The sequence below is a fragment of the Populus nigra genome, chromosome 12 (assembly GCF_951802175.1).
Source record: "Populus nigra chromosome 12, ddPopNigr1.1, whole genome shotgun sequence".
NCBI classification, from domain to species: Eukaryota; Viridiplantae; Streptophyta; class Magnoliopsida; order Malpighiales; family Salicaceae; genus Populus; species Populus nigra.
This window is the reverse complement of record NC_084863.1, coordinates 11,754,037-11,777,651: the sequence shown is the minus strand read 5'-3', so window position 1 is coordinate 11,777,651 and position 23,615 is coordinate 11,754,037. Positions and strand designations below refer to the sequence as shown.

General features: G+C 28.4%; 1 protein-coding gene across 2 annotated transcripts; it reads right to left on the bottom strand.

The window, feature by feature from the left end:
* Window positions 1-7,533: 7,533 nt before the first annotated feature.
* LOC133669618 (beta-amyrin 6-beta-monooxygenase-like) lies at window positions 7,534-10,201 on the bottom strand. 2 transcript variants are annotated; one of them, XM_062089821.1, is made up of 4 exons: window positions 9,957-10,201; window positions 8,765-9,796; window positions 8,349-8,536; window positions 7,534-8,075 (listed from the first exon to the last, which is right to left on the bottom strand). In XM_062089821.1, the coding sequence occupies exons 2-4, from the start codon at window positions 9,726-9,728 to the stop codon at window positions 7,767-7,769; spliced, it is 1,461 nt and encodes a 486-aa protein (XP_061945805.1). In that variant the 5' UTR covers window positions 9,729-9,796; window positions 9,957-10,201; the 3' UTR covers window positions 7,534-7,766. The 2 variants fall into 2 exon arrangements, with proteins under 2 accessions (XP_061945805.1, XP_061945804.1); XM_062089820.1 differs by having other exon boundaries at window positions 8,765-10,201.
* Between the last annotated feature and the right edge of the window lie 13,414 nt (window positions 10,202-23,615).

Genomic DNA, 23,615 nt, shown 5'->3' with positions numbered 1-23,615 from the left:
AATAAAAATCTTAAAAAACCAGGAAAATAAGTATAATATTTAATTTTCTAAACTATAGAAAAAAAATAACTAAGAAAACAAATAATATTTTTTTTCTAAATACCTCTTTTGCATCATTCTCCGTGGGTTGAAAAGAACTCATTATCAAGTTCAAATTATTCCTGACTCAATCTCGTGGATGCTGAATCAAGAGTTTCAAATTACGTGCTCATTTTTTTTTTTGTTGAAAACATAATATCTATCATGCCTAGTTTTCCTAACAATAAAACCAATCTTAGCATTAGAAAAAGATTTGAAAATTTGTTTCACAATTTTTATTTGAAGTATAGAAACATTAACTTCGATTCTATCAATTCTAAAATTATCCTTAAGTATATGTGAGGCACACATCCTTCATAATATATTTCATCAAAAATCAACTTTGGAGTCACAAATAATTTGGTTCTTTTTTCATGGATATCACAAATGAAAAATTCACATATAAATTTTCTCCTTCAACATCATCTTTATCATCCTCATACTCATCGAATTTTTGTTAGCCCAAATATCTTTAATCACCTATGTATTATTTCTTTTGATGATAACAACGTATTATTGCATTTAATATGTATTTCAAAGTAATATTGCTATAGGAATTATTCTACATCAAATTGAAGTTATAGACTCCTTGGATGCAAACTTGAAGCTTATATCTTTATGTAATCAAGTATTTAAAGGATTATTTGGCATCACAAAATGATTTTCATCATTCTAAAATATTTTATCACTAAATTACCATATAAAAATATTTTTAAGTAAACAAAATATTATATACTGAAAAATACCTCAGGAAAAATTATTTCTTCATGATTTTTGGATCTCTCACTTAAATGAAGAGTATGATATTTATCATGTGCTCTAGCACTATAAAATATCTTATTTTTCACTTGTAGCTAAAAATGTCATCACATGGGTTTCTATGCCATTAATTTATTAAAGCTAAATTAATAAACTTGTAATTATGAGAAAAATGTACACAATACTCTCTCTCTCTCTTTTTTGTTTTTTTGCAACAACTTTTTTTCTCTTAAAACCCTAAATCTAGCCATTTCTAACACATGCAAAAACACATGGAAGAGCAAGAATTTCTTCTTTTTATATGATTGTGAGTCACAGCTAGTTCTTGATATTTTTCTATATATATTTAATTGATTTTGAAGTAAGAACTCTCTCTACATGATCTTTTAAATTTTAATTGTTTTTACTCTTAATGCTTTGATATTGCTCATTCTAAAAGTTTTGATCGGTCTCTTGTATTTTTTTAAAAAAAATTGAATTTTTATTGCATTTAAATCACTTTTTACCTTTGTATGTTATGTTAGATTATATTTTCATAAAAATTTGAGCTTATACTTGTGTGAGATGTGTTCATTCTCTTTCCAGAGAAAAGTTATAATGAAAGTGTGAGTGACACCTGAACCATTTAGATATATTTTTTATTTAAAAAAAAACATTTTAATCTAGATCAATTGTGTGTAATGTTTTTTAATCTTAAACTTATAAAAATATTGAATAATTATTGTTGATATCAACATATAAAAATGATCTGAAAATACCAAAAAATATTAATTTAATTTTTTAAAAAAATATATTTTTAAAATATAAAAACAAACATGCAATGCCATGAATAGTGTTTCTCTATCCATCTTTCTTTATCTTTAAATAGAGAGAGTGTGAAATAGTCTTTTTAGTTCGTACGAAAGTAAATTTTTGGTTAAAAAAAAGATAACAAGATTTGAACACCTCCTTCCGGCGGCAGAAAAAGAGTCAATTCTATATATAATATTACATTATATTATTTAATTTAGATAGACATGTGCTTCAAGGAATGCAATCGCCATTTTGAATGTAGTTGTTTGACTGTGGAGGAGGTTTAATGAAATTAAAGGTTTATGTTGTATTATTTTATTTTGCAAAGATACTTTTATAGTTTTAATTTGGGCAATTGGGTCCTCAGTTTGATTTCTTAGATAATAGAAGTTAAGGGTGAGTAAAAAAACTAAAAAACTGAGAAAAATAAAAAAAATAATTGAAAAAACCGAACCATGAAAAAAAACTGATTAAAATTTTGAAAAAACCGACCGGTTCGGTTTCGGTTTTATAAGCCTAAAATCGAAAAAACCAAACCGAACCCAAACCAAAAAAAAACCGAGCCAAACCGGAAAAAAACCGAGCCAAACCAGTTTGAACCGGTTTTTGTCCTAAAAAACCGAACCGAAACCGGTCGATTTGAACCGGTTTCGGTTTTTTTAAAATAAATTTTGGTTTAGTTACTTTTTTTGATAAAAACCGAACCGAATCGAAAATAATCATCCCTAGTAGAAGTGCATCTATTTACAATTAACCTGATTTTTATTTATTTTAAATTTTAACTTTCAAGGGGAGGGGAATAGTAGCACCTTCTTATTGATTACAATTCCATATATATAAAAAGAAAAATTTATTAAAAACTTGAGAAATATTAAAAAAAAAAAACCAAAACAGTTTGTTAAAAACTTTTGCTGATTTTTTTTATATTTTTAGAAATTAATTTTTTGATTTTTGTATTTACATTATAATTTTTATTCATTTTTTTAATTTATGCTAAAAGGTATTTTTCTTGTATTTTTTGCTGATTTTTTATTTTATTTTAAAAATCCAAAGAAATATATTAAGAAAGAAACAGCTTTGATTTATGTAAAAATTATGACATCTTGAAAACATAAAATAAAAGGTTTCAAGGAAACATTAAACTGAAAAAATATTCTTATGAAGAAATACACAAATTGAATCAAGTATGTTTTTATTGATAGATAATTTTATCCTTCGTCGATGATGAAGGGAAAAGATAAAATATTTTTTTAAAAAAATAAAGTAAAAATTTAAAATAGAAAATAGAAAAACATTTGTGGTAAATAAATAAAAATTAAAGACTTGATTTTGGTAAAAATTAAATAAATAAAAATTGTAAATATTAAAATATTTATATCATTTTTTTATACCTTTTCAAAATTTTAATATTTTTTCAAAAAAGAAATAAATAGAAAACTCACATGTGCCCTCCATTTCTTCAAAAATTAAAGAAAATTAAGTTTATACAGTGCATGTGTGGATCAAATGTGAATACTAAGTTCATTTTATCAATAGATTAAGATTTAATTTAATTGGTGTCTACATACAATAATTATTCTATGCTTGTGCTATGCTGTTAGAGGACCAACTAGAACTCATGAATTTTTTTGATATTATTATTAAACTAGAAAATATAGTTGTTTATGATTATTAAAATAAGTTAATATTTTTTTTTATCAAAATAGTATATTTATATTTTGTGTGATTGAAAGCTAAAAATATCATGAATATAATTTAATCATGTTTCAAAAATCTATTTAAATATTTTAACAATAAACAATGGGTTTCAATTATAAGTTATTATAGTATTATTGTCTTCGGATCAAATACATAATATTTGAGAAAATTATTAAAATTTAAATAAAAATTTATGATAGTATTTAATAACCATATCAAATTTAATATTAATGAGTAAGTAAATTTGTTAAAAAAATTTGAAGTGCAAGGAAAAAAAAAGCCAGCAAGGCTAGGTCCATGTGTGCGAATCAAGTCAAGTGCATGCACGCTTGAGGCTACGCCTGCAAACAAACCATGAAACCAAAAAAAAAAAAAAATACCCTTGTCCGATAATGATATCTTAGGAGATTATTATAATTTATTTATTAAAATATATCATATTTTCATTGAGAGTATGTTTGGCAGTATGGTAACTGTTATTTTTTAAATAACTTTTCGTATTGAAATGTATGCCAATAATATTTTTTTATTTTTTAAAAATTATTTTTGACATAAACACATCAAAACGATCCAAAACATACAAACTATATTAAATTTTAGCAAAAAAAATTGAATTTTTTGAAAACACGGATTGCACCATGTTCCAAACAGTTTCTAAATATAGCCATATATTACGACATTAACACAACAAACCCTAAAAAAAAATATTTTAATCTTAAAGAGTATAACTTAATTAATCAGGTTCTGTATTTGTTCCCTAAAGATTATCAGTTTGACTTTCACAAATATTAAGACTACTAGAGGCTTATATAATCGTTAACTTCAGGGATTGTGAAACTATTCGAGATGTGTGTAAGCTAGCCCGAATATCCACGTTAATAAAAAAAATAAAAAAATTATTTTGCTATGGTTTTTCTAGTCAAGCAAACAAATCATAAAAACAATAATATAAAAAACAGAACCCGGTTCATCAAACAACAAACAATGTTTACAAGACCTGCTTGGTTTCTTTATAGAGTTTCTTTCTGCCACCAAAGCTTAATCTTAGTTTCCATGTCCATCAACGTATTATACAATGTTTTAAATTAGAGTTATGAATATGATTTATATTATTTTTTTATATAATAAATTAGAAATGAGTCAACTCAATTAGAAAAATAAAATTCAAAAATATCACAAGCTTGTTCTTATAATTAATTTAATGTCCAAATTTCTCTTATAATTGTTGATAAAAAATAAAAATAAATCACTAATCTACACCTCTAAAACTTTCCATTAACTATCGATCATCAGTCCTTCTCTTATCTCTCTAACTAGCCACACCATCACCAACCTTCTTTTTATTTTCTCCCTTAAGTTATTCGTTCTGTTTATTTTTACGTTTTAAAAATATTTTTAAAAGAAATTAAATTTTTTTTATTTTTTTCTTTACTTCAAATTAATATTTTTTTTATATTTTCAAATCATTTTAATATGTTAATATCAAAAATATTTTTTAAAAAAATAAAAAAATATTATTTTAATATATTTTCAAATAAAAAACACTTTAAAAAATAACTAAATTTCTAAACAAGCTCAATTTAACAGCTAAAAAAATAAATTCACTCAATAAATTTGAAGACGAGTCACGTAACATATCTTGAAATCTTTCCAAAATCTCTCTAGACCTACAAATTTTCAAAGTCAATATTAGAGCTTTAATAGACCCATAATGAACCCATTGTCGAATTTCAAAGCTTATCTTGAAAAATCCATGATAGATCCATAATTGTTTTTTGTTGGCATTTGATCAGAAGCCCCATCAGCAACGAATATCCACAAACAACAAATCCTACAAGTAATTAAAGTGGTCCGCAAATCAAATCTCAAACGTGCATTTTGCCAAACACCTTGCGCCCATGGTCCACATCTGCGCAGTTGAATTAATGATCCATTAAAGTGTTGTGCAAAAACATGTTCTTTGAAAACTCATAGCAAGCCATGGACCTGTAGATAAATAAATCCAGTTGTATTCTTCTTTTTTTTCTTTAAGATTAACCTAGGTGTTCGGATTAGCTTGCGCGCACCACGACTAATCCCACGGGCCCTGAAATTAATGACCATGTAAACTTCCAGTAGCCATCATATAAACAACCAACAACTCAAATCTAAAACCACAAAAAAAACAAGCTTTTTAGTTCCAAGATAATTAATCCAGTCGTATGGGCCTAGGAAGGATATGGAGGGCAAAAATCAATTGCGATAATTGGGATTATGATTCAGTTATGCGAAATATTTATTTAATTACAGAAGTTGGAACAACCATTTTGTTTTTTATTCTTATGTGTTTATTTATTTATTGCTACTGTGAATTGAGATCTTTTCATCTTCCTTAAGGCGTGATGGACCGGGTTTCTAAAATTAATATTTGACAAGTACCCTTACAATACTTGTATTTAGATTAAATTTACACAATATATAGAAGAAATTACTTGAAGATTAAAAATAACAGCAATAAGACTATCAGGACATTACTTTTTTCATAATCTAATTTTGGACCTCCCAAATTTGTTTTTATAAAAAAAAAAATATTTTTATGTTTTATTGAAAAAAATCCCAAAAAAATATAAGATATAAAATCCAAAAATATTTTCGGAACACAAAAAGATAAACCTTCAAGCTACAAAAGATCAAAATACTAACCAGATGGAGATGTTTTGACAAGATGAGATGAAGAAATGAATGAAATTGAGGTCGAAATTCAAACTTGATCAAAATTGAAAGAATTAATTAAGTCTAAGGACTCAATTAAACTTCTGGCATGTTTAAATGACTTATTTAAGGACTTAATTGAAGAAAAATGTTTGAAGGTCAATTGGAAAAAATTAAAAGAATTAATTAAGTTCAAGAACTTAATTAAACTTCTAATAGGTTTTGTGGATTCAATCAAGTACTCAATTGAAAAAAAAAATCAAATTTGGAGGCCTAATTCGTATTAATTCACAAAGATTGAAAGATTAGGGATACAATTGAAACTTTAAAAGGATAAATTGGTGCAATCAAGGGTTTAATTGAAATAAAAATTAAAGTATAAAGTTCAATTGAGGACCACATTAAAAAAACTTGAAACCAAGAATCACTTTGTAAAAAGCACTGAAATTCAAGAATCCAATTGAAGAAGGCTATGAAATTGTAAGGAATCTAAAAGATTAGAGCTGATTGGGAGCTCTATTGTAAACTGCCAAAGATTCAAGGATCAAATCAAGAAAGACCATAATTTTATTATTCATTATCTTCTTCTTCAAAAATAAAAGAAAAAAGATGTCCAAATACCCACATTTCAACCCTAATCCAAACCCTAATCCATTTACCACGTCGTTTATACTATGATATTTGTACTTCATTCTAAAATTCAAGTTCTTATTGCATTAAAAATACATGTAGAGTCTCTTAGAAACACTATTTAACATTGTTTTGTCTGCAAAAATAACTAAGATAGGATAAGCTTTTGTTCATAGCTTTAATAAATAACTAAGATTTATTTCTTTGCATCAAGAGTTGAGATATTATCAACCCATAAGCCTTAGAACCTTTTTATTTATCCCATGAAAATCTCACAAAACCCTAACTAATACAGCCAAGAAAGGGAGACGGAAGCCATTGTTAAAACCTAACCAAACAAAAACTTTCCATAGCCACCATCTCAGCAACTTCAGGAAGCCACCATTTTGATACTTGAACCAGCTCCTCTCCTTTTCCATACCCAAAGACTCTCCAGCACACACTCCCACTCCGTTTCTTCATAGAAAGAAAAATAACTTTTTTCATTCTTAGTTTAATTTTAATAAATTTCACAGTTTTGAAAAATTGTTTTGTAATTAATTTTGAGTTTTCAATTTTTTTTTTACCTTTTTATATTTAATATTTGGATTGTGACCTTACTGACCTCCACACGAGATGTTTTTTCATTATTAAATAAATTACTTTTTTTTTTCAAAAATAATAAAAATTTCCTTTAAAAAAATGTATTTAAATATTTTTATTGTATATGACAAGTCTCTCAAATAAAAATTATATTTACATAAAAAAATACTAAAAAAATCAATAAAAATAGTTTTTATTTTGTATACATATTGAATTTAATAATTAATTTATTAAAATTATAAAAACTCAATTAATTTTATTATCCATAATCTCACAACATAACAGTTATGTTATGGCTTGTAGTGATTAAAATACTAAATATCAACTTATATTCCCTGTTTTTATTGATAAAAAAACAACAATTCCCAGCTCTTTCCACACTTTCCATCATCACAAAAATTCTAATCCAGCAGGATAATCGCACACACAACAACTCCGTCGCCAAGGAAACCAAGTACTATGTTATTCTGCCTGTCTATCCATTCTTCATTATAGTTGCAACCATGACCAGTTCTACCTAAGCACCAATGGTTTATCTACTCGAGGCTTGTGGAATGAGGTTGGAGGAGAATTGGAAGGCCATTTACTGGCATGGGAAATGAAATATTCAAAACCTTCTCTTCCGGAATAATTTTCTGCCATTTAAATTTTGTTACCACATTGTGCATAAAAACAAGAATCTCCAACCGAGCATATTCTTTCCCCGCACACATTCGAGGACCTCCTCCGAAAGGAACGAAAGTGTAAGGTGCCGGGCCACTTCCTTCGAATCTTGAAGGATCAAATCTCTCTGGATCTGGAAAATATTTGGGATTTTTATGTGTAGAATGCACACTCCAATGAACCTGCAGGTTGACGGATACAAAACTATTAAACTTCATTAATCACAATGAAGCTGCTATGTAATTTGGATGGGCATTGTACAACTACTTTTTCTTCACTACTGAGCCGTAAGCTCTAGCTCGGCAGGAGGTCATGTTCTTCTTCCGATGAGCAACATCAAGAATTTTCATCGTTCCAATTTTCAATAAGCAAAAGGGATCATCATCTCTAATTACAGTAAGCAAAATACTCATCAGGAACTAGTCTTCAAGCACTTGACATTAACTAATACTCACCTTCCATCCCTTTGGAATGATAAAACCAGCATAAAAGAAATCAGTTATAGCCTCTCTGAAAGCTCCTTGAGCAGGCGAAGAAAACCTCATCGCCTCGCAAACCGTACACCAAGAATACTTCATCTTTTGGACATCGTTCCAATTCAATAACTCTCCTGGAGCTTTAGACATTGCAATCTCTGTTTGTTCTGTGAAGCAAACACCATTGAGTTGCATTCAATTATACTTTCGAGTAGTATACTGATTCTCCTTCATATGCTGAAAAAACTTATATCCAAAGAACAAATATCATAAAATGAAGAGACTTGAATCTAGGAATTAATACCAAGAACAAGGCATTAGACATCCCATATAAAGTACTGTCATGAATGATAAAATATTCAACAACAACAACAGGATGGAGAGAAATACCATACCCTTCAAGACCTTTTGATAGATACAGGGGTGTTGGGCAAGATAGTACATGACCATTGTGATTGAACTACTGGTTGTATCATGGCTAGCGACAAGTAAGCCAACAATCTTATTAGCAATCTCCTTGTGATTCATAGTTTTCCCATTGTCATCTGATGTAAGTAGCATGCGAGTTAATAAATCAATGGCTCCCGCGTCATCTTTGTTGTCTGATATCAGCTCTCCTTCCCTCTGTTTCATAATTGCTAACAGCTCTTCACGAATCATTTTGCCTCCTTTGATTGCCCTGTTGTAAGTTGTACCAGGAAAATTTATAGGAACTGAAACTAGGCCATCTGTAACCAGAGCGAACTGATTTGCAAGTCTGGTTACATGGTCGGGATCTCTGATTCTCATAAACAACCTACAAGCTAGTGCAAATGTGTACTTTTTAGACAATGGAAACACTCTAACTTGTTTGTGTGGACACCAGTCTGCCTCCAACTGCTCCCTGGCCATGGAATCCATTATAGGAATGTAATGCTGCAAAGCTTCTGGCTTGAGAAATTCAGGCAGAAATCTGCGCAACGCAGCAGTCTCTTCTATGGAAGAGTTATCAACATGCTCAGGAAAGTAGATGATTTTCTTTATTGTGCGTGGCCACCAGGTAGCGACATACTTGTTTTCGCTTGAGAACAGAAATTTGTTCCCTGAAGCACCACAGAACACAGCCATATTATCCCCAAAAAGGGAAGTTTGAAAAACGTCTGTAGAGTACTTTTTCATTCTATCATTTAAGAACTTTTCAGGAGTTCCTCGTTTTCCTGCCATCACAAATCCCCACGCTTCCCCAATGATTGGCCATCCTGTTCTTCCAGGAGGAAACTTGATGTTGGAGGACTTCTTCTTGTAGACCAGAAAGATGAGAGAAAGGGATATGGAAAGGGCAACAAGGTGAATGAAATATGGAAAGAAGAGATCATCCATGTCTCAACACTTTGCTAAACATCCTCTAGGCATCAACATGCTTTGTGCTCATCTTCTTTTCGACAAATCTAAACGCCATTACAAGTGCAATAATTATTTTCTACAAAGCTTCAACATCAACTCAAGATTACTAAAACAAAAGCACTTTCTTGCCTAGTTATTTCAAGTGAAACGGTTAGAATGTAATATCAGAACCCAGAGAAACAAAAGGCAAGTCGCATCAGCTACCTGGGGTTTTTTTGTGAAACCACCTTGGCAAAGCCAGTGAGGAAGAAAATGAACATTCATGAGCACGAAGAAAGCCAAATGCTTCTCTGTTTATGGAGCAACTAAAATCTCATGAGTGAAAGTTGAAAGTTCTTCAAGTAATTTTCTGATTTATAAAATTGAATTTCATAGCATGGTTTGGAATTTGACATTTCTCTTTTTTCAATATGGTGTTGAAGATGGATAGGGAAAGCATGGAGACAGAATTTAACATCGATGCCATGCACCAAGGGGATAAGGTAGATAAGATATTTAACAATTATTTTATGACTTGTGGGGTCAATGTTTTTGACAAACCTAAACAATACCCCCAAACTATGAGTAAACTATAATTTAACCCCATAATTATTTGAAATTGAATTAAATTTTTCTTCTAATTTCAGAAATAATTAATTAGTCCCTTTATCAATGTTTATCGTCTTTAATTGAATATTACTTTGTTACAAAAAAAACTATTTTCATTTCTCATCAATTTTTCTATATTTTCTATATTTTTTTTGTTTCTTCTATTTGTTAAAAAAATATTGAATAAATTGGGGAAAAACCTTGAAATAGACAAAAAAATTTATTAAGTTACAAATAGATTTAGGAACATAGAGACTAATTAATTAGTTTTTGAAATTAAAGAAACTATTTAATTTGTTTTTTTAAAACGATGGAACTACTTCTTAATTTACCCCCAAGCTTAGTTAACATATTTTTGTAACAATTTTGATTTCTTAATCGAGCCTTTTGCTAGGATTATTACAAAATAATGTCATTTTTTAAGGGGAAAAATACAATTTGAATGGAATCAATAATCATATATAGATGGGAAGACTTTATAGTGAATTTTTGAAATTAAAAAAATAAGTTAATAAACAAAATTATTTTATAAAAAATATTATTAGATAACATTTTTAAGGTTTTTTCACTCCTTTTATTTTCAGTCCTACACTTACTTTGAATTAGAGAAGTTAACATGAATTTTGATTACAATCTTTTCAAGCACATCTTATGCCAAGCTTTGAGATCAAATTTGATGTTTTATCCTTTGCAATAACTTTTAATATACATTTATTGTATATTAAAATTATTGTATAAGATCTCTTTGTAATAAAAAGTTATTAAACAATACCATTTTATTACATATGTAAAAATTAAAAAAATCATAATTACAACTCATTACCTTATAAAAAAAAAAACTTTGATTTTTCTTTCATCATTAGGATCATGCCCTTCAACTTAGGCCATCATTTTCTTATATTTTCTTTCCTTCACCCTTAATTCTTTTTACTTGGCTTGAAACCAAAGCAAATACTCGATCACCATGTTATGTAGTTGATTCACTCTTGTAACTCTATATTTATATCAATGCAAGGATATTTTAACTAAATACAAACAATAAATATACATTCAATAACATAGTTAAAGTTTCATAAAATAACTTAACTCAATAATAACTCATACTTTATCAGGTATTTAATAGTTATTTTTGTAGCTTCTAAAATCTCAGGCTTTCTAAACAATATGCTCTTAAGCACCAAATCCATATTCACAACCTTAAAAGTATAAATATCTCCATCTTTTTTCCCTCTTAACTTCTATGTAAAGTTCTAACATATTTTTCAACATAGAAAACATCTCTTCCATTTTTACAATTATCAACCTTCCTTTGACTATATATTTAAGCCTTTGATGCAAAGATGATTCCACCGCTCCCACAACATATATTTAGGGTCATCCTAACAACATATTATAGAAAGGTTGAATATAAATTACTTGTAGAGTGACCTAAAATTATTATAGCTCAATGACAAAGTCTACATCGATGTCACCGATCATTTGCCTTGATGAACCATTACAAAACCTCACCATCATGTTACTTAGATGTATATGGAATACATCAACTACTAAACAATCCAAGATGTTTCTTGGAAGCGTATTAGAGCCAGACCATTATCTATCAATACTTTGGATATGACATAATCTTTATACTTGATCGTGGCATGCAATAACTTATTGTATCAAATGCATTTCAGACCTAATTCATCTTTATAAAATATAGATAATTGATGGCTTGGATTCTTTCCACTAAATACTTCATGAAATTATATATGATATCTTGAGGAACATCTGCTTTATTAAAAACCTCTTAGAGAGCCTATTAATATGATTTCGAACTCAAGATGAGAAAGAGTATGGATATCCATACTAGGTATTTTTTTAGTCAGTCAACCATTGTAGCCTTTCATCAATTTGAGAAACTCATTGGCTTCCTCATTATATATTGGCTTATAGACTTTGTCATATTGGGCAAGCACTTTCACTACCTTTTTTTTTTACCTTCTTTTGCTTTTTTGACTTTTTTAAAGTAAAACATCTTTCATTCTTGTCAAACCCCCAACTTTAGTCTATATGATCTGTATGATAGGGTTTGACTCCTTATTAATAGAGGTGTATTCATAATTATAAGAAAAATATTGATAGTTACTAGTGATCATATAAGTTGTGCTAAATAAAATCATTATATGAAGACCATTCTATATTGGTTGGTACCTACATACCTTTATTTTTTTAATATTTACTCATTGAAAGGATAACATCCTCACCTTATCATTAATCATACTATTCTTAAATTGTAACATACCTATGATAATCATAGTCGTAACTTCATAATGAAATTCATTATAGTTATCGATATTATGTCGTGACTTATGATGAAACTTATAGTACTCATCAAGATTCTCAATAGCCTATGTTTTGAAAGGTGCCCTTATGTAATTTTCTTGGGATAACATGTCAAACAAAATTCTCATTGTCATCTTCAAGATGGCTTTTTTTTTCTATCATACTCAGCGTCATACAATATCATACTTACACTTCATTCCCTTATAGCAACGTGGTTTGGTAAGGGGTTTGTGTTCATATTTGGGGCATTCCAGCTCCCAATCAAATGTTATCCAACCTCTCCTAATAAGATGGATAATCTTGTATTTGAATACATTATATTTATCAATGTTATGTCCAACAATTAGAATAGTATTCACATTTAAGGTTAGGTTTGTGCCAATAAAGGTAGGGTGGATGAAGGGGTCTTTGTAGGTTAGGAGCAATTTTTCCAATGCTAATGAGCATTTTGAACATTGCTCCCAATTGTAGTAAAAGAATTGATAATGTTTCCTAATTTTTTAAATATATTTTTATAAGGCTGGTTGCTTAGGCTAACTTGAGTGTTTGATGTTGATTAGTTAAAGAACAGTTGATTTTATAGAAAATTAATTTTCTGATAAGTAATGAATTGTGAAAACTAGATTGACAATGAATGTGGTTATGGGTGGTGTCAAAGTAAATGGTTGAAGATTGTTACTAATGGTATTGACTTGCTGATTGGACATCTAATGATTTTTTCAATAACCTCTGTGTAAAAATTGATTGGTTTCCATCTAGTACACTTTATTGTCACTTCGCTTTCTCGCAATCCATCTTTTCTTTTGGTTAGCTTTAATAGTGTTTAAGATTTTTCTTGATTTTACTGCCTACTCAATTCTTTCTCCTACAACAACAATATCCATACAACATTGTTCTAAACTACTAACCAAATATTCACAGTATAGAACTTTGAATATATTTAAGAAGAGCTTTTTTTTTTATTAGAAGAGGATAGACATGCCATCCACTTCACAATACATTTAAGCATACTCCATAATAGATTCTTTGGATTCTTTTTCTATTTTTTGCAAACTTGATCGATTTAGAGCCACATTCATATTAAACTTATACTATTTTATAAAAGCATTTACCAAATCTATCCACCTTCATATCTTAGTATTATTCATACTCATGTACTAATTTAACATTGCACCACTTAAAATTCTATGGAAAAAAGTGGATTAGAAGCTTTTTGTCATAGACTACTAAAGCCATTTCATTGAAATATACCTATAAGTATGTCATAAATTTTTATGTGCCAGTGTATTTGATAAACTCAAACACCTTAAATTTTTAAGTATTTTGATGTTAGGCACAAGACACATTTCAACTGTTTTTACTAAGTTATAAAGGTTTATTCCTTCTATTGGTAAAAATCATTTTTCTATTATATACAACTTTTTAGAATCAAACTCTTCTACAATATTAACCCTCAAATTTTCTTTACCAATGAGAACAAAAATTGGAGTAACTTGGGCTTGTGGTGCTTATAGAAAACCCATGAATGAGGAATGCATTATGTATTGGGACTTAAAAGAAGCACTTGGTGTCCTATGGTTTAACAGGGAAAAATGATGGTCTTGATTGCATTTGTTACATTAAATGGACATTTAAGGTGAATTGATATTTTTATCTTAGTTTGATCCCTATTGGAGGTCCCCTATCTTAATGGTATATGTAAAAACCCGATAAATTATAATTCAAACAAAATAAATAAAATATTGAATAGAGTATATAAAAGGATTTCTGGTATTGAAGAGGGATACAATAGAATAAAAGAGAAGATGTTATGACATAAATTAAGTAAAAAGAAGAATTGATGGTCAAAATAGAAATAAAAAGTAATGAGGGCCATTATTTAAATATAAAAATATTTAGACTATAAATTCTTCATTTCTCCTCTTTTAGCTGATGGTTTAAAACAAAGAGAGGGGGAGGATTTGTGTGATTCTTTTCTACTTAAATTCTTGTTGACTTCACCAATAAAAGTGTGTAATTAAAATAATTAACTTAGTTAAATATCAAGAAAGGTCATTTTAATTTGGTGAGTGCTTTGGAAGAAAAATTCAAAGTAGGGTTTAAAAAGGGAGAAGAAAACTTGATTTTTTTTTTCTTACATTCTTTCCTTGAATCATTATTAAAGTGAGGTAAATAACATGCTCCAAGTGATTAATTTTTTTAATTTTATGTTTGGTGAAGGATTATGTAAAATTATAAGAATATGAAAATATGGGTTTTATGATATAAATTACAACAATAATGCAAATTATGATTAAACCATGTTATAAAGCATGAATTATGATTGGGTAAGTGCTTAATTTTGAATAAAAAACAAAATTTCTTTCCCCCTTTTTATTAGAATTGTCGGCCAAAGAGAAAAGAAATTAGGAGATTTAAGGTTTTAATGCAATTGTTTGGAGAATGTAGAGAAAATATAGGTTTATAAATGTTATTATATGAAATGAAAGAATTTTCAAGAGAAAAGAAAATTCCTAACTTTCTCCTTTATGTGAATTTTGGAAAAAAGAAGAAAAATCAGGGAAATTTTGATTTTTGATAAATTATTAAGAAATCTTGCCAAATTGCAAATAATTGATGTTGATAGGTTATCTGAATAATGATTTTTGTAAAAAGAATTTTTTTTAAAAAGAATTTTATCCTCCTCGAATTAAAAATTTAATCAAACTTAATTAAGGGTGTTAGGTTTAATCATGAAATGTGAAATTATTATTAGAATTGTACTGGTTCAAATGAATGAACAATGACGTAGTAAATTGTGTTTGTACAGAGAAGGCCGTAGAATCTAATCAGCAACAAGGGATCTTTTCGTATGTATAGACACCAGGTAGATATTCGATACCTTGAAGTAACTAAATAGCTTATTTTTAAATGATTTGTAGAAGAACTTTTGTAGTTTGTAATCTAGTATAAGTTTCTTTTTAAAAAAAAACAAAGAGAGTATAATACCATATTGGATTGATGAGTTCTAGAAATTTATTTTTTGGTTAATGAAAATAATACCCTGTTGAATGAGCGAGTTCAGAAAATTATTTCTTGGTTAATAGAAATAATGTCATATTAAATGGACGAGTTTACTTAATTTCTTGGTTAATGGGATAAATACTTGGCGTAATAGATAGATTGTAAAATTTACTCGACTTAAATTGAAGTTAAATATGTAGGTTGTTAGAAACACTATTAGTATTTTTAGAACTTTATTTTTATCTAGAAATCGTATTAAGAATTTATGAAATTCTTAAATTATTAAAGATAAGATAATTCATTTAATGATGCGAGAATTACTTTAATGTACATGAATAGTTAGTCCTTAATCAATTATTTATCGAAATGTGCAATTTTAATCATGATTAATGTGATCATGTTTTTAGGTACATAGTACCCTCGAACCAGAAAGTAGATGCATGGATATATAATTTTGTTAAGAAATTGATGTAGTTGGAAGAACTGTTATTTTGTTGATACACTATTATATTTAAGAATTGTAATGTTTAACTTAATTATTTGTGTGATGTAATTTATGATGTTGTTATTATTAAGTTGAATTACGGTTGGTTATATACATATTTTGAGCACAATTACCTTTGAGAGAAATCAATGTATGCTATGAATTAATTAGCTTTAAATAATTGTTCTATAGAAAAATAGAAATGAGATATTTGATATTATGGTTGAGTTTTAAAATTCAAAATAATGAGATAAAAATTGTGATTGATGTTTACAGGTTGAGAAATATTAAGTCGATAATTTGGTATCAAAAAAATACAAAGGAGATGGCCGAAATTTTAGTGTGTGTGTGTGTGTGTTTGTGTGTAAACAAATTGGTAACTATGAATATATGTTATCTAATTTGAGTTAATATAATTGGGATAGTTATAGTATAACTTATAATGCTCGCTCAAACAGGCTAGAGAACTTAATTTCCTTTTCTTTTAAACTTTTTATCTCCCATTTGGTGGATTTATTCTAGATGTGATCTCTTTTTGTTTTTCATTTTTCTTTGATTTATATATATATATATATATATATATATATATATATATATATATATTGTTACAGATTTTAGGAGGAAGTTGAAGGACCTATAATTTTTTTTACACTTATTTGTTATGCATATATACAAAAATAAATATAATGTAAAAATTAATGCAAAAATTAGATTGAGTATGTATGCTTGTTATTGTTAAAATGTTCTATTATGTTGGGACTATGAGGACGAATTAGGTTGAACTTTAAAAAAATTTCTCATTAAAGACACCAAGCTCATAAGAATTTTAGCCGATATGGGGGATATTTGTCAATCATGAGAAACAAACTCTCATTGTAGTTTTTCCTCGTAAAAAAATTATTTAAACATAAACCAAATATCAAATACCAAGTAAGTCATTGGATATCTAAAAAGTGTGATGGAATGTCTTTTCATTAATATAAAAATAACAGTTTTCAAAGCTTGTAAAATACAAACTTGTTCTGGGAATTATTGTACAACACAAAACTACTTTGCTCATTCTTTTCGCATTTTTAAACCTGGATATGTTGCGACTTTAATGATGTAATATTGAATCAAACCAAAGTAATGTGTTGCATGTGGACGACGTTGTAGTGATCATCCTTCCAGATCAAAGTTATCAGGATAGATATGGGTGGTGGAAAGAACAAGAAATTCTTGTCCTTTATTAGTAAAAAAAGAAAAAGGGAGTCGCCACCTAATATTATAGTCATTAGAAAACCTAATAGTCTCGAGAGTTTAGCTAAGGAGACTAGTTATGTAAGGGGAAGACGTATCACTCCTGGTGCACCTTACCTATGGTAAGCTGCTTTGTTGTTTGTTCTAAGTCGTGTTTCTATTTATTAGTCTATCTAATGTTTGAGAAAAGTTTTTCTCAATAATAAGATCCTTATCTTATCAAGTTAAAACCTAACCATTTTAAAGCCTAGACAAGTCTGTCTAAGGTTTAAGAAAGTTTATCCTCGGTAAAAAGATTTTTATCTTATCATATTAAAACTATACTATCCTAAAAGCTAATAAATAAAAAAGGGTTTTTATTTGAAATTTTGGTCAAATTCTAATGGATAATTGCAAATATTTTGTGATACCCATTAACTTATTTTTTTTTCAAAATATGATGAAAATACAATTTTTATTTTTTCATAAAAAATACGCATGAAAATTTTAGAATCTAGTTGTATGCACACCAGATAAAACATACTTTTTATATTGTTGAAATGAAGAAATTTTTTAGAAATTTTTAAAATTTTAGCAAAAAATAGGTATAGTAAATGTCGAACAATGATAAGCCTTTGTGAATTATCAAAAATGAATAGCAAAAGGCCGAACGTTAATAAGCCTTTGTGATTAGGGTGCATGTTTGTAAACGCAGCTAGTCGTTTGCTCCTAAAAATTTTGAATTTTTTTATATTTGTATATTGTTTTGATATGCTAATATTAAAAATAAATTTTAGACAATAAAAAAAAATTATCTAGATGTATTTAAAAAAATACTTTAAAATATAATCACTATCAAGATACCAAACACACTACCCTCACTGAAGTTAGCCTTAGGTCCTTGGCCATTAACAAACCAGTTAGTAAATTCAAAAGAATTAAGAAAAAAAGTTGATTTGTCATAATTTCCAGGGAATCCGTTAACGTAAACACAAGTCGTACATGTGGACAAGTTTGAACAGCCAACAACATAGACCCAACACCCTTGGGTTCAGCCACATGTTGAGTCTGAATGCATGCGAATCAAAAAAATATTAGACTCAATACTCTTGAGTTCAATCATATGCCGAGTTCGAGTGCATGTGGATCTATTATCCTTGGATTTGAAATCATTCAATGTCTATAAATAGAGTTAAGAATCTTCTTAAATCCTAAATTGGGTCATGTTTGCTTATAACTTTTACATAAAATATTTAGGCTAAGAATATTCATTGTCATACACACCTAGGTACAGAACAGTCTTTTAGGGACTTACCACATTCTCATCAACATTTAAGCTAATTGAGATAGCATATAAAAGTCTTCTACGGGTCTATCGTATTTTCATCAATATTAATGTTATATAAAGATTATTTTCACAACATTAATATTTTATGTAAGAGATATTTTCTTCTTCATTAATGCTCTTGCGAGGAAAAGACTCCACTCCTTGCAGCCAAAAAGGTAAGGTTCAGACAAAATAAATGTCCCCGAACCACCCAAATAAGAGGCAAATAATTTTTTTATTCTTCAAAATATTTATATTCTTATTTTCATAGTATTTATCATACACAAATATAAACAAATACTTTTGTTCTTGAATTTAAAGCTCATTTATATATTTATTGCAATTCCCTGTAAAAAGTAATTGATTTTATCATTAAATAATTCCTAAATCTTGTCAAAATAAACTGTTTTACATGTATTAGATCTTTTATGATCAACCATCAATTTTATGAGTTCTAGAAAAGAAAATATGAAAGTGAATATGTAATTATTTTTTATCCAAACTCTCAATACTCTTGTCCTGAGAATACCAGATTCTAGAACATCATCACAGGGGCATTGTTATCCAAAGTTCGAGTATTACTATATATAGTCATCATCATCCATAAGTTTTATTGCAATATGCTGGTACTTGTATTTTTAGCTCGAGATTATACACTCTCAAAGTCACACTCATGTTTCGAGTATACACGTCAACATGTCAAGTCACAACCAAATCAAGTGCATCCTTTTCATCCTATAAATCTTTAGCCATTTGAATTGCTTTCATTATTTTTTTTCTTCATGATTTCCAGGTGCATGCACTCTTTAATGGGCCATGTCCCTCTTTGAAAGCTCGAACCGCGTATGAAATGTTTCGTCGATTCTTGCTCGGCAAATCTCATGAACTCCGGAAACGAGAATTTCCCCAGGTGGGCAGAATTTGAACGTTATATATCAAAGGATCGGCACTTGCACCTTTTCTGTCTACAGTTTGGAGCAGAAAAAAGTTGCATTCAATCATAATCATATGTTCATATCGGTCAAAATAAAGTCTCTGATTGTGCCTGACCACCAAAATATTCACTGTGCATGCCATTATTGTTCAGAAATTAGAGCTTCATGGCAATGGAGGGAAATTGAAGCCAGCTAGGAGATTATGCCCAGAAAGCAGCCCTTTAGCAATTGGTCATTATTGGTGATTACTATCGATGTTGATCATAATTACCTTTTCATGTTTTTGAATTGTATGCGTGTGCGAAAATCTCTTTATATTCATACCTCATTATTATTATTATTATAGAATATACTAAATCGTTTAGCAATTCAAAATGATTTTTCTTCCAACTTGATACTCAAATTTCGTTTCTCTCTAATTGTATCCTTTTATATCCAAATTCATGACCAAATTATCAAGAATTGTTAAGGAGGGATAAAATTAAAAAAGAGAGAACCAAAGTGTAAAAAACAAGAGAAAAGGTGTGGCGGTTTAAAAAACAAAGCAAAAAGTTCACTTTGATCCTCTTACTTTTTACATTATAACTTTTTGGTCCCTTTGTTTTTTCAAAAATTCAATTGTGGTACAAAAAATTTTTATTATTATTTTTTTATCCTTTCATTATTTTTCTTCTGCTTTCATCCTTAAATGAATGTCAGTTTTTTATTGATTGTTTTTTATTTTAAAGATTTTTTAACAAAATTTTATTATGTTTTTTAATAGAATATAATTTAATCTTTACTTAGTCTATAAATAAGATTTAAGTATTTTTTTTTCTAATATTAGAAGACATTCTTTTTGTGCAGCCCTACTTATATGTATTTTTTTTAATTTAATTTTATTGTTTTCCTTTACGTGTTATTTTTTTATTATCATTTTTTTATGATTTATTTTTCAAGATTAAATAACTACATCAACATCTATCTCTCAATATTTTTATTTAGTCTTTGATTAAATATCATTTAGTTTTTATTTGGCTTAAACATAAAATTATAATATATTTTTTTGATATTTTGATTTGTATGATCAAATATTTTGATTTGTATTTATCTCTTTATTTCTCATATTTAGTCTCTAGTTATCACTAATAAAAAAATTTTATTTATTAACCTATATAATTCTCGATTTATAAAATTAAATATATTCATAAATTTTTTAATTTATAATCAACATTTATTTGTCAAAAAGAAAACATTAAAAAACCAACATATTTTTTTTAGTTAAAAACAATTATTCCACCTGCGACATTGGCATCAAACCAACACGGTTTTGGTTGTCTATCTCTATCTCGAACTCTATCTTTTGTTCTTTAAAAAAAAACAAAACGAAGTCAATAAATAGCTTTGAATTTCAAGTTTGAAGTTGAACGGTCTTTCATTAATTGAGGAGTGTTTGTTGTCACCTTCTGTTGCTTTTTAGATGGAACCTTATGTATCTGTTTGGAAACGAGATCCCAATCGTGTTTTATAAAAAATTATTTTTTTATTAAAAATTAATTTTTTTATATATTTTGAATAGTTTTGATGTGTTAATTTTTAAAAATAATTTTTTAAAAATAAAAAAAATTATTTTAATATATTTTAACAGCTCTGCATTGTCTTAATGCAAAACTACAAGAGACAGAAAAAAAATTGAAAAAGATTTGGATTTTAATTTCCATTGACGGATTAATCAGGGAGTGTTTCAACCAATTAACCTTCTGGTTATTATTTCTATATAATGTGTCTTTATCCTCTTCAGCAAAGGAAAAATCCCTAGAAGATTTTAAATATTTTAAAAAAACTTCGTTTATAATTTTGCTTAATATTCTATTCACCTTGAACCGGATTAAATTTGGATTGTACTGGGTGGTTTGATTTAAAATATTACTCAGTACGGGTTGATGGTAAAAAAGAAAATATTACACCTTATAGATATTTTTAAGAATGTGATAACAGTTGTTTTTCAATATGTTTTTCACTCGAAAATATATTAAATTATATTTTTTTATTTTAAAAAATTAATTTTTGATATTGAAAAATCAAAATAATTTAAAAATATTAAAATAAAATAAAAATAAAAAGAATGATTTCAAAAACAAAAAGGGGCTATAATGATTACAAAACGGCATCCTTCTCTTTTTCTTTGTATCACTTTTGATCAACGGCATCATGTTCCTTTTGGTTTGTTCACAGTGCTTCACAAACTACCTGTCATATCCTCGCGGAACAGGCACTAAAGCTTTTGTGTTGATTAATTTGCAAGCAACCTCTCGCTCTACTTTACAGTCCCACACGTAACCTCTCCTTTTGAATTTCCCATGAAAGAAACTTGCTGGAAAACAAATCGGATTCATTTCCATTTTAAAATTCAAAAAAGAGGAACGGACGGACGGCAAATAACCAGTCAACAGCTTCGGCTTGCTTTTAAGGAGCAAGAGAACTCAATGGCTCTTTGGTATTTGAGAGCCCCACTCTCAGATCTTCTTTTCCCCTGCCCCTGTTCATTCTGTTTATACTGGTGCCCTTTATGGTGGATTGCCATAGAAACTGAGTTTTTCATGGCTCTGTTCTGATCTGGTGAATAATATTAACCTTTGTCTTGCATGATCTGACTTGTTTCTGGAAAATCAGTCCTACATGGGAACAAGGAACACTTCAATTCTTAAGTCAGCATAAAATAAAGAATGGTATAACGAAGGAGAAGGAGAAAAAAATAATAAAAAAAAAAGTTATAGGGAGTGCACGTCTAGCTAGAAATTATATATTGTATGTTCGGATGACTTCTGTACTGATAGAACTAGTAAGGCATGCATCCTTGCTTGGCTATGGACTATAATAGCATGGCTGGCTTTGGCTTGCTATGCCTTCTTGCTTGGTGAATTAAGGTCCTTGGATTTTTTATGATGTTATTATTTTTTTTTATTAATATTGGTGTTTAAATCAGCTTGCATGTACCTTAATTAATTCTACACGAATCTTAAAGTTAATGATCATATAAGTCTCAGTGACCCTAAAATTTATGGGACTTGAACTGATAAATTTTAAGGAGCGAATCTAAAACGTAACCAATTGAGATATATTTCTTAAGATTAATTGATGTATTACTATATATTAGCTATATAATTGTTGGTTTTTATATCATATCATGTCATGATTGTTGTGTTATACGTGTCATTGATGATAATGTTCTTGATAGTTAATGTTATTTGTGTAAAAAGAACTATATATATACATCAAAAAGTTTACATATGATTTTTGGGCACTTGAAAAAGTCGTGAAAAAGTGATGGATAGGATTGGACAGACAATCTCAATACCAGATTTGTTGTTGGAATTCCAGCAATTTGGGCTTGCATGCGTTGAAAAAATATTAGAAAATTTGAGTATTATCAATTTGGGAAATTTAAAGCATTTTTTAGGGGAAAAAAAGAAAAACTTAAGACAATGTGGAAGGCCGGCATTTTAGTATTTCTCACACAAGAACCATAATGCGCAGGGGTACGGTACGGGGATCTTGAGAATTTTCCAAGCAGGAAAAAAAAATGGAAAAATGAGATTTTAATCACACGACAGGTCCATGGCTAGGGGCACGTGTCAATACAGGAAATATTGTGACGTTTTTTGGGTGGGGTTTTTTTGTTGAGATTAGAAAAAATCACGTTGTGAACATATATACTTTTTATTGTATATATAAACCAATTTTTACCCTCTTTAAAAAAACAAAAACAAAATTGCATCAAAAGTCTTTTGTAGATAAAATTTGACAGATTTTTTTTAAAAAAAGTTAGCTTTTAAAAAAAAATAAAAAAAATATGATTTGGTATAAAATCAAACCGGTAACAATTTCTTAAAAGTAATGTACAGAGCATGTACGATTAGGTTAGGGTTAATTTTGAGAAACTATTGTGGGTTTGATTGAAAAGAAAATTAAAATAATGGTTGATTTGCCTAAATTAAAAGACC

What these genes read in the sequence shown, in the direction of transcription:
- LOC133669618 (XM_062089820.1), bottom strand. Translation starts at nt 9,728, where the DNA reads ATGGATGATCTCTTCTTTCCATATTTCATTCACCTTGTTGCCCTTTCC. An exon ending in CTATCAAAAGGTCTTGAAGG is followed by an intron (nt 8,537 to 8,764) that starts GTATGGTATTTC and finishes TTTGCTTCACAG; the next exon opens with AACAAACAGAGATTGCAATG. An exon ending in TCATTCCAAAGGGATGGAAG is followed by an intron (nt 8,076 to 8,348) that starts GTGAGTATTAGT and finishes GTCAACCTGCAG; the next exon opens with GTTCATTGGAGTGTGCATTC.